A 13946-nucleotide genomic window follows, 5' to 3' on the forward strand; every position below is an offset into this window, starting at 1 on the left:
AAACATTTTGGCAGTTTCTTATTAAGTTAAACATACACTTTCTATAGAACCCAGCACTTTCATTCCGAGGTCTTTACTCAAGAAAAAATAAAACATAAACCTAAGTGCAAAAACTTACAGCAGCTTTATTCATAATCACTTGAAACTGAAAACAACCCAAATGTCCTCAACAAATGAATTGTGCTTCTATATAGTAGAGTCCTACACAACAGTAAAAAAGACTGAATTACTGATACATGTGACAGCACGAATGACTCTTGAAAGCATTATGCAAAGTGAAAGAAGCCAGACACAAAAGACGACATGCTATTTGATTCCTTAAATTTAACGTTCTAGAAAAAGCAAAGCTATAAGGACAGAAAGTAGATCAGTGTTTGCAAGGAGTTAGAGGGAAGAGGAGACTGACTACAAAGGGGCAAGAGAGAACTCTTTGGGGTCATGGAAATAGTCTAATCTCGATGTGTTAGTAACACAACTGTGTAGGTGTGTCAAAATTCATAGAATTGTACATCTAAAGAGGGTGAATTTTATTGTATATAAATTATATCTCAATAAACCTTACTTTAAAAAATTTAAAACTAAATGTTTGAGAAAACCCACTAGAAAATCTAAATAATTATGGTTAACTATAGTAGATAATTCCTGCCTTTCTCTCTTCTCTATTTGAAAGAATGCCCCTGTCTTGAGCATTTTGTTTCAGACAGGAATGTCCCAATTGTTTATTTTCTAAATTACCAAGTTAGATTACTACTTAGTCCAACATCTGTTTAAAAAATATACGTGTCTGACTTCCCCTTGGTAAGAGTTTCAGGAAGTACTGCCTATTTGAGATCAAGCAATTCACTGGCTAATTGCTTTTGCCAGCAAATGGTGATGTCACTGACTGGAATAATATCAGAAACACTCAGAAACTGTAACGTTACTTTTGAACTATCAGACTTTAAAGATACAGCTGTTGAAAAACAGGGACACAGGAATGCCAGAGAAGAAACTTTTGCAAACATACAAGATGCCCTTTATATTTTCCTACAGCAATTATAGAATATAACAGTTAATAGTAGAGAATCTACAGATTCTGAAAATTACCCTTCTAAGAATGTGGAAGTACATAAAAATTTCATTATGCCACAGTACTATACACTCTCTTGCTTATTGACAAAATGCTTGAGATTCTTGTTTAACATATAGAATTTAAAAGATATTCTTGCTGTTTTTGTCGTCTCAGATTCTTGGCAGCTATAATCGAGGAAATTTAAGCACTGAAAAATTTGTGGAAGAAATAAAATCAATTGCAAGTGAACCCACTGAAAAGCATTTCTTCAATGTCTCTGATGAATTGGCACTAGTCACTATTGTTGAAGCTCTGGGAGAAAGAATCTTTGCCCTGGAAGGTATGACTAGTTCTCCTAAGCCTGAATATTCTCTCTACAATTCAAACTCAATGTAATTGGTTTTGGTATTTATTTCTACCATGTGGCTAATGCGTTTTTACTGTGTACAATAGCCACCATGGAACAATGTCCTTTTATATAAATCTGTCATTGAGATGGCTATTTCATATAGCACTGTGTCTGCTGGCAGCTCTCTTTGTAAGGACCCGGCAGTACTGATGTGAGGGCCAGATGAAGACAATGGTCAATGTAGACACGCAAGAACAAAAACGTGCCCATGTGTTTTATTCCTTTTCTGTGACACAGATTTAGAAAATGGAGACACTAACTCAAGTTTTGTGTTTGTTTTTGTCTTTGTTTTTCATTTTGGGCTTCTGTGGGGCAGTTCTTGTATAATAACTTCTTTGTTCATTCATTTTCTCCTAGTTTGCTCCTTGTCCATTTTAAAGGTCTTCATGGAACTCTGCCTCAAGACCCATGGCAGTGAAACATTGGTTCACTATATTTGTCTGAGTCATGTTACTTCTTTGTAAACTTTTTCTTTGATTTTTCAACGGCAGCTGGCCATTGGGGATAATGAGTCATGGCATTCCCTCCTCTGCCTTAGGTAGACAATGTCAAGGAACAATGTACTTTGGAACTAGATCTTCCCTGATGAAAAAAGAAGTCTTCAGAATTGTTATGCCAGGCAAACGGAAAAAGCCTCTTCCTTCACCTTCTCTGATAATCTGGAGACTCAGAGAACATACCTTTTTTTCTCAACCTAGGATGAGAAACCACGAGACAGTTCTGCTCTTCTGCTCTGTCTGAATCCTGTTGACTCTGTCCTTGTGAGGACAGGACACACTGAGGACTGTTGTTTTTCATCTTAAACATAGAAATTTATAAGCACCTTCTCAGTCTCCCCTTGGCGTCCATACATTTGTTGCTTACATCTGTGTCTCTATGTCATTTCTAAATCTCATCTTAAGTAAGCAAGTAAATATAACCTAAGACTTGTAGAAATGAATCCTGTAACAGCTATCAGGTGGAGGAGGGATCAATTTGCCTTAAATGACATTTTCAGATTCTTTCTAACCTAACTACACCATGAGTTAAAGGTTATACATTGAAGCGCCTGCATACCCAAGAAGTGTCTCCATATTTAAAAACAGAATCATTTTATGAGGAACTCCACAGATTAAAAATGTCTCCCATATCGTCATTGCTGCACTTTCAGGGCTAACCAAAAGCAGTGTTTTTACTAGCCTATTTCTGACTGTTTTCACAATGAGATCCAAAAGGGCTTCATTTCCTTGTTACTTTGGAAATATCCATTTCCTATCAACATTTATCTTTAGACGACAACTAGCAGCAATTGTGAAAACCATGCTTGCCGAAGGACAGTGCCACCTAGTGAGGTGAGCGTACCAGCTATTTGCCCATAAAATCAGGAAACTAATGTCTCCCTTTCCATCCAGCACTGGGAAAAATGCTGAACTTCCTAACCAGAAGCTGCACAGTGGTCAGAGTAGTTATCGCAACACCCATGAACAAGTGCAAGGAGGAGCCGACATTAAGTAGTTCCGGCATGTACAGTGTGCTTTGCCAGGATGCCAATTCAGCAGGCAGAGTTTCACAGAGCTTCCTTCTCTCTGTTCTCAGCTGTTCTCTCTGTTCTCCGAACAGCGGCAGGGGAAGGTGCTGGAACTATGTAGGTCTCCACTACTGCATTCTTATAACTGATCTTGCAGAGATAAATGAGATAAATTACACCATTGTGGACCTAAAATAAAGCTTCAAATTAAAGTTAAAGTGCATCTCAGTCATTTAAATTAGAGGGCAATTTGTATTGAGATTAAAATAATATAGTTGAACTCTTGATTGACTTCCCCATTTAATCTAGTCCTATAAAAAGGCAATCACTGATGTATTTGTTAACAAATTTATGCAGGTAAATAACTAGTAAATAAGTTTGGTTTCACAAATTTGATTGTTCTCATGCCTCAGTGAAAGAGTAGTTTGACTTTTAAAAAATTTTGTTCTATTTTTAACTTATCAGCAAGGCCAAATAAATCAGTAACTCCCTCCTGAAAACAAATTAATCAACATTCCCTTAATCCCCTTAGGAGGCTGTGGCTTTGGCTTGGTGAATATTCTGAGAGCAGCACACTCCCATAGAATGCTCTGGATTATTTCTGTGTTTCAGTAAAGAGCTTCAAAATGGGCACAGGATCTTTAAAAAAAAAAAGTGTGATTGAACGGCATGTGGCCTGGAGCCCTGTCAAGAAAGTCCCCTCCTGATCTGTGAGTGACACCCACAGCCAGAAATTAGAGCAAAAACCAACCCAGAATCCCTAAACCCTTTATCACACAATGGAATTCTGAGATGATATAGGGCAGGAAATGCAGGTGAGGCTGGTAGAATCAAGAAACCCCTTTAAATATGTGAATCAAATGTTATTATCCCTGTGACATATCAGGTAAATTTAGCCTAATCTCAGGAGGATTCCCAGGGCGTGAGGGTGAAACACAGAGCTTTCAGCCACGTTGATCCAAAGCTCCATAGGATCTGTAAGAGTGCTTGAGTATAAGAACAGAAGGATGAATTCAACTCCACCAGCCAGGGTGGGGAAACTAACAGTCAGGAATGTGAGACACAGCCCTTCTGCTAACCCTCTCTGTCCTCCACCCAGCCCTACCTAGGAATTTTGAGTTGAGAAATGTGTGCCTGAAAATGCCCTAAAGATGCTAGAAGTTCTGGTTGGTCAAACCCCAGACTGTACTAGGTCTCTCTCTTCTGCAAATCAGCAGTGTGCTAAAGGCAATTCTTCTCCTCTGTTACAGCTACAGCTGACCAGTCGGCAGCTTCTTTTGAGATGGAAATGTCTCAGACCGGCTTCAGTGCTCATTACTCACAGGTACATTGACCACTTGGTAGAAAAAAAATTTTTTTTTCTGAGGTTTCCTTTCCCAAAGCCAACACCCAGACATCAGCATTACAGGTGCAACTTGCAGCTCATGGCATGAGCAGTTATTCAGACCATGTTGTTTCTAATCCAAATAGGAAACAGCATTTCACAGACTTCTTATTAGGAAGGCATGTTATCATACACCGCTCACTACATTGTACTAATAATTGTGAATCAGACAGTTTGAGGTCTGCCTTCTATAATTATACATGTAGCTAAATAAAATATTTAACATATTTGCTAAAGGTATGGAATGTATCTTTTTCTTGGTGTCAAGGTATTCAAGGGTCTTGCTAGAATTCCATGCTCAAGACCCAGGTTTCTTAGCAGCCATAAAGCAGAAAGGCAAGATTAGAAAATATATCCTTTCTAGTTGATGGAAGAAATGGTACCGTGGTCCCTGCACAAGAATATTGACATTTCAGTGTGTAATTGTACTGTATGACCTAGGGAAGTTTACTTATTCTGCCTCAGTTTCTTCTGTAAAAGAAGTGGTAATAATGGCATCTAGCCCAATGGATTATTGTGCCAATTTTATGATTTAATATACGTAAAGCACTTTGAACAGTACTTAACATATTGTTAATGCTCTTGCTATTTGCTCTTACTATTTTTGTTAAATATCATTGTTTTCTCTATTTGGATATAAGGACTGGGTCATGCTTGGAGCAGTCGGAGCCTATGATTGGAATGGAACAGTCGTCATGCAGAAGGCTAATCAAATCATAATTCCCCAAAACACGACCTTTAATGTTGAGTCTACCAAAAAGAATGAACCTCTTGCTTCTTATTTAGGTAAAGTTTGTATGTAATTGAGAGAAAGTTGTTTTTTTTTTTTTAGTTTTTGTGTTTTTTATTGTCAGTATTATTTGCTTATATTTATATAAGCAAATTTTATATATAAAATTTAAATATATAAGCGTGCATATATAAGCATAAATATATACGCTTAAATATATAAGCGTATTTTGTAAGAGAGATCACGTCTAAGAGTTAGATATTTTAGATGTTAGAGACCCATGATGGCCTCTGAGTAGCCTTAGCAAAAATAACAGAACGTGGAGGAGCCTTTCTCAGAAGGGCTGCCTACACGGGAAGTGATTTGGGCTGAAACGCACATTTTTTGAGGTCTCTCTGTGTCTGGTATTCGTGTTAATGTCAAGAAGTGCTTCAGACCCAGTGGACAGGAAACAAAGGTAGAAAAAGAGAACTTGACTCGGCCTATCCTGAAGATCAGACTCCCATATTCTCTTAAATATCCTCTATCATTAGTTTCTCTCTATGGGTCCTAATTTTGGAAAGTAAACTTTTAACTTGTTTTGTCATATGACTTCTTTAATACCTCTGTTCACAATCAGATACATATTGAAGTGAAACCCAGTAATGTAACGATTTTCCAAAGACTTGCCTAGAACGAGGAGGTGTGTGCCTGGTGTCACTTTATTCTGAATCTGTGTCAGGCTGGGAGCTGCCTGGGGGATGCCTGGGGACTCTTCTGTCACTGGTCAGGCTCAGTAAACAGTTGGGAGGGACTAGGATGGAAAGGACCCTCAGGGTATGGTTTTTCAGCTCTCTCTCTTCACTCTACAAATATTTTGGGAGCATCTCTCTTGCCCCAGGCATTGTTCTTGGTGCTGGGGATACAGTGGTAAAGAAAACAAATACGTGCTGTGTTCATATTTTAGCATGTTAGCAGTCCTGTCTGGGATCTTTATGTCCTGGAAGTCTTTTTCTCTCTCTATCCCAGTTTCTTTCTATTTTATAGGAAGGTGGCAGGTCTCTACTGGCACAGCCATACATCTTATTCAAGGACACGTATTAAAGCTGTAGAGGCAAAAGGATTTAAGAAGAATAAAGAGTCTAAGCAGTTTCGATAATTAAAAATATAGTGGTGGGCTTCCCGGGTGGCGCAGTGGTTGAGAATCCTCCTGCCAATGCAGGGGACACGGGTTCGATCCCTGGTCCGGGAAGATCCCACATGCCGCGGAGCAACTAAGCTCGTGTGCCACAACTGCTGAGCCTGTGCTCTAGAGCCCGTGAGCCACAGCTACTGAGCCCGCGTGCCACAACTACTGAAGGCCATGCGCCTAGAGCCCATGCTCCACAATGAGAGAAGCCACTGCAATGAGAAGCCCGTGCACCGCAACGAAGAGTAGCCCCCGCTCCCCCCAACTAGAGAAAGCCCGCGCGCCGCAACTAGAGAAAGCCCGCGCACAGCAACAAAGACCCAAGACAGCCAAAAATAAATAAATAAATAAATAAATAAAATTTAAAAAAAAATATATATATATAGTGGTAAGCAGCAGGTATAATGGGAGTGCTAAACCCCCATAAGACATGTTAAACTGCACTAATGGAAGTCTAGTCTATTTCTCATAAAAGTCCTATTTCATTCTGCCCTAGTCGGAGAGCAGCTAAAGTATTCTAAACATTGTCCTAAGCATCACACGTTACAAAAGAAAATGTCAAACTAGAATTGCCAGTAAAAAACTATCTGAAGGATACAGATCTAAAAACAATCCCCATCTACCCATCCTTCTCCCCACCAAACCTGAAAAAATTGGTGGTTAGAAAACAAAGTATACACTGCATGTCTTTTAAATATTTGGAGGATTGTGATATAAAATAAAGGGCTTGGCATTAAAATTCATATTGAGTTTTAGCACTAAAAGAGATCTTAGAAAGCGAATGGTACACATCTAATTTGCCAAATTAAGAAATTGAGGAGTAGAAATATTATGTCGCAGCTAACTGTGGCAAATCTGAAAGTAAAATCTAGGTTTTTTGATTCTTATTCCAGTGTTTGTTTCGCCATACTAAAATGCCTGATTCTGGGCTGATCAAGAAAGCACTTATAAATAATGAGTACCTGCAGTGTGCCAAACATTCAGTTATAAATTGAGGATAACAAGATAAATAAGGGATATTTATCCCTGCATTGATGAAACTTACCTTTGTGGATAAGAGACAATAACAGAACCAACCAAATCCTGTCAGTATGATATGAGCTGTGACATAGGATACCTAAAAAAGAGGACAGGAGGTTAGGTTAGATAATTTCTTTTTTTTAATTTAATTTTATTTTTTTATACAGCAGGTTCTTATTCATTATCCATTTTATACATATTAGTGTATATATGTCAGTCCCAATATCCCAATTCATCACACCACCCCCCTCCCCCTGCCAGCCACTTTCCCCCCTTGGTGTACATACATTTGTTCTCTACATCTGTGTCTCCATTTCTGCCCGGCAAACCGGTTTATCTGTACCATTTTTCTAGGTTCCACATATATGCGTTAATATACGATATTTGTTTTTCTCTTTCTGACTTACTTCACTCTATATGACTGTCTCTAGATCCATCCATATCTCTATAAATGACCCAATTTGATTCCTTTTTATAGCTCAGTAATATTCCATTGTATATATGTACCACAACTTCTTTATCCATTTGTCTATCAATGGGAATTTAGGTTGTTTCCATGACCTGGCTATTGTAACTAGTGCTGCAATGAACATTGGGGTGCATGTGTCTTTTTGAATTATGGTTTTCTCTGGGTACATGCCCAGTAGTGGGATTGCTGGGTCATATGGTAATTCTATTTTTAGTTTTTTAAGGAACCTCCATACTGTTCTCCATAGTGGCTGTATCAATTTACATTCCCACCAACAGTGCAAGAGGGTTCCCTTTGTTCCACACCCTCTCCAGCATTTGTTGTTTGTAGATTTTCTGATGATGCCCATTCTAACTTGTGTGAGGTGATACCTCATTGTAGTTTTGATTTGCATTTCTCTAATAATTAGTGATGTTGAGCATCTTTTCATGTGCTTCTTGGCCATCTGTATGTCTTCTTTGGAGAAATGTCTATTTAGGTCTTCTGCCCATTTTTGGATTGTGTTGTTTGTTTCTTTAATATTGAGCTTCATGAGCTGTTTATATATTTTAGAGATTAATCCTTTGTCTGTTGATTCATTTGCACATATTTTCTCCCATTCTGAGGGTTGTCTTTGCATCTTGATTGTAGTTTCCTTTGCTGTGCAAAAGCTTTTAAGTTTAATTAGGTCCCATTTGTTTATTTTTGTTTTTATTTCCATTACTCTAAGAGGTGGATCAAAACAAATATTGCTGTGATTTATGTCAAAGAGTGTTCTTCCTATGTTTTCTTCTAAGAGTTTTATAGTGTCCAGTCTTACATTTAGGCCTCTAATCCATTTTAAGTTTATTTTTGTGTATGGTGTTAGGGAGTGTTCTAATTTCATTCTTTTACATGTAGCTGTCCAGTTTTCCCAGCACCACTTATTGAAGACACTGTCTTCTCTCCATTGTATATCCTTGCCTCCTTTGTCATAGCTTAGTTGACCATAGGTGCGTGGGTTTATCTCTGGGCTTTCTATCCTGTTCCATTGATCTATATTTCTGTTTTTGTGCCAGTACCATATTGTCTTGATTACTGTAGCTTTGTAGTATAGTCTGAAGTCAGGGAGTCTGATTCCTCCAGCTCCGTTTTTTTCCCTCAAGACTGCTTTGGCTATTCGGGGTCTATAGTAACTCCATACAAATTTTAAGGTTTTTTGTTCTAGTTCTGTAAAAAATGCCATTGGTAATTTGATAGGGATTGCATTGAATCTGTAGATTGCTTTGGGAAGTATAGTCATTTTCACAATATTGATTCTTCCAATCCAAGAACATGGTATATCTCTCCATCTGTTTGTATCATCTTTTATTTCTTTCATCAGTGTCTTATAGTTTTCTGCATACAAGTCTTTTGTCTCCCTAGGTAGGTTTATTCCTAGGTATTTTATTCTTTTTGTTGCAGTGGTAAATGGGAGTGTTTCCTTAATTTCTCTTCCAGATTTTTCATCATTAGTGTATAGGAATGCAAGAGATTTCTGTGCATTAATTTTGTATCCTGCAACTGTACCAAATTCATTGATTAGCTCTACTAGTTTTCTGGTGGCATCTTTAGGATTCTCTATGTATAGTATCATGTCATCTGCAAATAGTGACAGTTTTACTTCTTTTCCAGTTTGTATTCCTTTTATTTCTTTTTCTTCTCTGATTGCTGTGGCTAGGACTTCCCAAACTATGTTGAATAATAGTGGCGAGAGTGGACATCCTTGTCTTGTTCCTGATCTTAGAGGAAATGCTTTCAGTTTTTCACCATTGAGAATGATGTTTGCTGTAGGTTTGTCATATATGGCCTTTATTATGTTGAGGTAGGTTCCCTCTATGCCTACTTTCTGGAGAGTTTTTATTATAAATGGGTGTTGAATTTTGTCAAAAGCTTTTTCTGTATCTATTGGGATGATCATATGGTTTTTCTTCTTCAATTTGTTAATATGGTGTGTCATATGGATTGATTTGTGTATATTGAAGAATCCTCGCATCACTGGGATAAATCGGAGTTGATCATGGTGTATGATCCTTTTAATGTGTTGTTGGATTCTGTTTGCTAGTATCTTGTTGAGGATTTTTGCATCTATATTCATCAGTGATATTGGCCTGTAATTTTATTTTTTTGTAGTATCTTTGTCTGGTTTTGGTATCAGGGTGATGATGGCCTCATAGAATGAGTTTGGGAGTGTTCCTTCCTCTGCAAATTTTTGGAAGAGTTTGAGAAGGATAGGTGTTAGCTCTTCTCTAAATATTTGATAGAATTCACCTGTGAAGCCATCTGGTCCTGGACTTTTGTTTGTTGGAAGATTTTTAATCACAGTTTCAATTTCATTACTTGTGATTGGTCTGTTCATATTTTCTATTTCTTCCTGGTTCAGTCTTGGAGGGTTATACCTTTCTAAGAATTTGTCCATTTCTTCCAGATTGTCCATTTTATTGGCATAGAGTTGCTTGTAGTAGCCTCTTAGGATGCTTTATTTCTGTGGTGTCTGTTGTAACTTCTTCTTTTTCATTTCTAATTTCACTGATTTGAGTCCTCTCCCTCTTTTTCTTGATGAGTCTGGCTAATGGTTTATCAATTTTGTTTATCTTCTCAAAGAACCAGCTTTTAGTTTTATTGATCTTTGCTATTGTTTTCTCTGTTTCTATTTCATTTATTTCTGCTCTGACCTTTATGATTTCTTTCCTTCTACTAACTTTGGGTTTTGTTTGTACTTCTTTCTCTAGTTCCTTCAGATGTAAGGTTAGATTGTTTATTTGAGATTTTTCTTGTTTCTTGAGGTAGGCTTGTATTGCTATAAACTTCCCTCTTAGAACTGCTTTTGCTGCATCTCATAGGTTTTTGATCGTCGTGTTTTCATTGGCATTTGTCTGTAGGTATTTTCTGATTTCCTCTTTGATTTCTTCAGTGATCTCTTGGTTATTTAGTAACGTATTGTTTAGCCTCCATGTGTTTGTGTTTTTTACGTATTTTTCGCTGTAATTGATTTCTAATCTCATAGCGTTGTGGTCAGAAAAGATGCTTGATATGATTTCAATTTTCTTAAATTTACTGAGGCTTAATATGTGACCCAAGATATGATCTACCCTGGAGAATGTTCTGTGTGCACTTGAGAAGGAAGTGTGATCTGCTGTTTTTGGATGGAATGTCCTATAAATATCAATTAAATCTATCTGGTCTATTGTGTCATTTAAAGCTTGTGTTTCCTTATTAATTTTCTGCTTGGATGATCTGTCCATTGGTGTAAGTGAGGTGTTAAAATCCCCCACTATTATTGTGTTACTGTCGATTTCCCCTTTTATAGCTTTTAGCAGTTGCCTTATGTATTGAGGTGCTCCTATGTTGGGTGCATATATATTTATAATTGTTATATCTTCTTCTTGGATTGATCCCTTGATCATTATGTAGTGTCCTTCCTTGTCTCTTGTAACATTCTTTATTTTAAAGTCTATTTTATCTGATATGAGTATTGCTACTCCAGCTTTCTTTTGATTTCCATTTGTATGGAATATCTTTTTCCATCTCCTCACTTTCAATCTGTATGTGTCCCTAGGTCTGATGTAGGTCTCTTGTAGACAGCATATATATGGGTCTTGTTTTTGTATCCATTCAGCGAGCCTGTGTCTTTTGGTTGGAGCATTTAATCCATTCACATTGAAGGTAATTATCGATATGTATGTTACTATTACCATTTTCTTAGTTGTTACGGGTTTGTTTTTGTAGGTCCTTTTCTTCTCTTGTGTTTCCCACTTAGAGAAGTTCCTTTAGCATTTGTTGTAGAGCTGGTTTGGTGGTGCTGAATTCTCTTAGCTTTTGCTTGTCTGCAAAGCTTTTGATTGCTCCATCGAATCTGAATGAGATCCTTGCCGGGTAGAGTAATCTTGGTTGTAGCTTCTTCCCTTTCATCACTTTAAGTATATCATGCCACTCCCTTCTGGCTTGTAGAGTTTCTGCTGAGAAATCAGCTGTTAACCTTATGGGAGTTCCCTTGTGTGTTAATTGTCATTTTTCCCTTGCAGCTTTCAATAATTTTTCTTTGTCTTTAATTTTTGCCAGTTTGATTACTGTGTGTCTCAGCGTGTTTCTCCTTGGGTTTATCCTTCCTGGGACTCTGCGCTTCCTGGACTTGGGTGGCTATTTCCTTTCCCATGTTAGGGAAGTTTTCAACTATATTCTCTTGAAGTATTTTCTCGGGTCCTTTCTCTCTCTCTTCTCCTTCTGAGACCCCTATGATGCGAATGTTGTTGCATCTAATGTTGTCCCAGAAGTCTCTTAGGCTGTCTTCATTTCTTTTCATTCTTTTTTCTTTATTCTGTTCTGCAGCAGTGAATTCCACCATTCTGTTTTCCAGGTCACTTATCCATTCTTCTGCCTCAGTTATTCTGCTATTGATTCCTTCTAGTGTAGTTTTCATTTCAGTTTTTGTATTGTTCATCTCTGTTTTTTTTTGTTCTTTAATTCTTCTAGGTCTTTGTTAAACATTTCTTGCATCTTCTCGATCTTTGCCTCCATTGTTTTTCCGAGGTCCTGGATCATCTTCACTATCGTTAATCTGAATTCCTTTTCTGGAAGGTTGCCTATCTGCACTACATTTAGTTGTTTTTCTGGGGTTTTACCTTGTTCCTTCATTTGGTACATAGCCCTCTGCCTTTTCATCTTGTCTTTCTTTCTGTGAATGTGGTTTTTGTTCCACAGGCTGCAGGATTGTAGTTCTTCTTGCTTCTGCTGTGTGCCCTCTGGTGGATGAGGCTATCTAAGAGGCTTGTGAAAGTTTTCTGATGGGAGGGACTGGTGATGGGTAGAGCTGGCTGTTGCACTCGTGGGCAGAGCTCAGTAAAACTTTAATCCGCTTGACTGCTGATGCATGAGGCTGGGTTCCCTCCCTGTTGGTTGTTTGGCCTGAAGTTATCCAACACTGGAGCCTACCTGGGCTCTTTGGTGGGGCTAATGGTGGACTCTGGGAGGGCTCACACCAAAGAGTACTTCCCAGAACTTCTGCTGCCAGTGTCCTTGTGCTTATGGTGAGACACAGCCACCCCCCGCCTCTGCAGGAGACCCTCCAACACTAGTAGGTATGTCTGGTTCAGTCTCCTATGGGGTTACTGCTCTTTCCCCTGGGTCCCAATGTGCACATTTCTTTGTGTGTGCCCTCCAAGTGTGGAGTCTCTGTTTTCCCCAGTCCTGTCTAAGTCCTGCAGTCAAACCCCACTAGCCTTCAAAGTCTGATTCTCTAGGAATTCCTCCTCCCATTGCCGGACCTCCAGGTTGGGAAACCTGACATGGAGCTCAGAGCCTTCACTCCAGTAGGTGGACTTCTGTGGTATAAGTGTTCTCCAGTTTGTGAATCACCCACCCAGCAGTTATGGGATTTGATTTTATTGTGATTGCACCCCTCCCACCATCTCACTGTGGCTTCTCCTTTGTCTTTGGATGTGGGGTATCGTTTTTGGTGAGTTCCAGTATCTTCCTGTCGATGATTGTTCAGCAGTTAGATGTGATTCTGGTGCTCTTGTAAGAGGGAGTTAGAGCACGTCCTTCTACTCTGCCATCTTGAACCAATCTCAAGTTAGATAATTTCTAAAGGTTCTTCATGTTCTAAGATTCTATGAGACTGTTCTATGTGAAACACCTAGAAATCAAGAACCAGTTTAACCTGAGGTTTCTTTCCATCCTAGATAGAAGAATCTGAGAACATTTGTCCTCATATGTAACAGTGGCATATAAAGTAATATAACTTTTTAGAAAAGTCATTTGACGATGTGTATCCAGAGCCATAAAAATGTTTACACCACCTTGACCTTGAAATTTCATTTCTGAGGATCTAACCTAAAGAAAAAATCCAATTATTTAAGAATGCCAAGGGAACAGTTGTTTTCATAGTATTTTATTGAGGTAAATGGCATATCCTTAATGTTCAAAAATATGGGAATAGTTAAGTAAATGGTAAATAGTAAATCCACTTAATGCAACATCATGCACCCATAAAAATAAAAATTATTAAAAAAATAAAAAATAAAAAAATAAAAAATAAAAATAAAAATTATAAAGCTGCTGCTCCCATCATACTTGAAGTGACTTGAAGTGGTTATGGCACTGGGTATACAGTCAGACAGTACAGAGATACTCTTGGGTCGTAGAATCTTGAGTTTGTTTTCTGACTCTGCCCCTGGTTATGACTTTAGACAAATTGCCTTATTCCTCAAAG

At 38.2% G+C, this 13946-nt stretch overlaps 1 protein-coding gene across 5 annotated transcripts in view; it reads left to right on the top strand.

Annotated features, from left to right (window-relative positions):
- ITGA1 (integrin subunit alpha 1) overlaps positions 1 to 13946 on the top strand; it is a 179545-nt gene that overhangs the window by 99311 nt on the left and 66288 nt on the right. For all 5 annotated transcript variants that reach the window (XR_009502303.1, XM_059916363.1, XM_059916364.1 and 2 more), the window contains exons 9-11: positions 1226 to 1391; positions 4218 to 4291; positions 4993 to 5137. Coding sequence is in view for 4 of the 5 variants with exons in the window: in XM_059916363.1 (XP_059772346.1) it covers positions 1226 to 1391; positions 4218 to 4291; positions 4993 to 5137 (385 nt within the window). In the remaining variant the exon portion in view is untranslated. The remainder of the gene's footprint in view (positions 1 to 1225; positions 1392 to 4217; positions 4292 to 4992; positions 5138 to 13946) is intronic.

The sequence above is a fragment of the Balaenoptera ricei genome, chromosome 3 (genome assembly GCF_028023285.1).
Source record: "Balaenoptera ricei isolate mBalRic1 chromosome 3, mBalRic1.hap2, whole genome shotgun sequence".
NCBI lineage: Eukaryota > Metazoa > Chordata > Mammalia > Artiodactyla > Balaenopteridae > Balaenoptera > Balaenoptera ricei.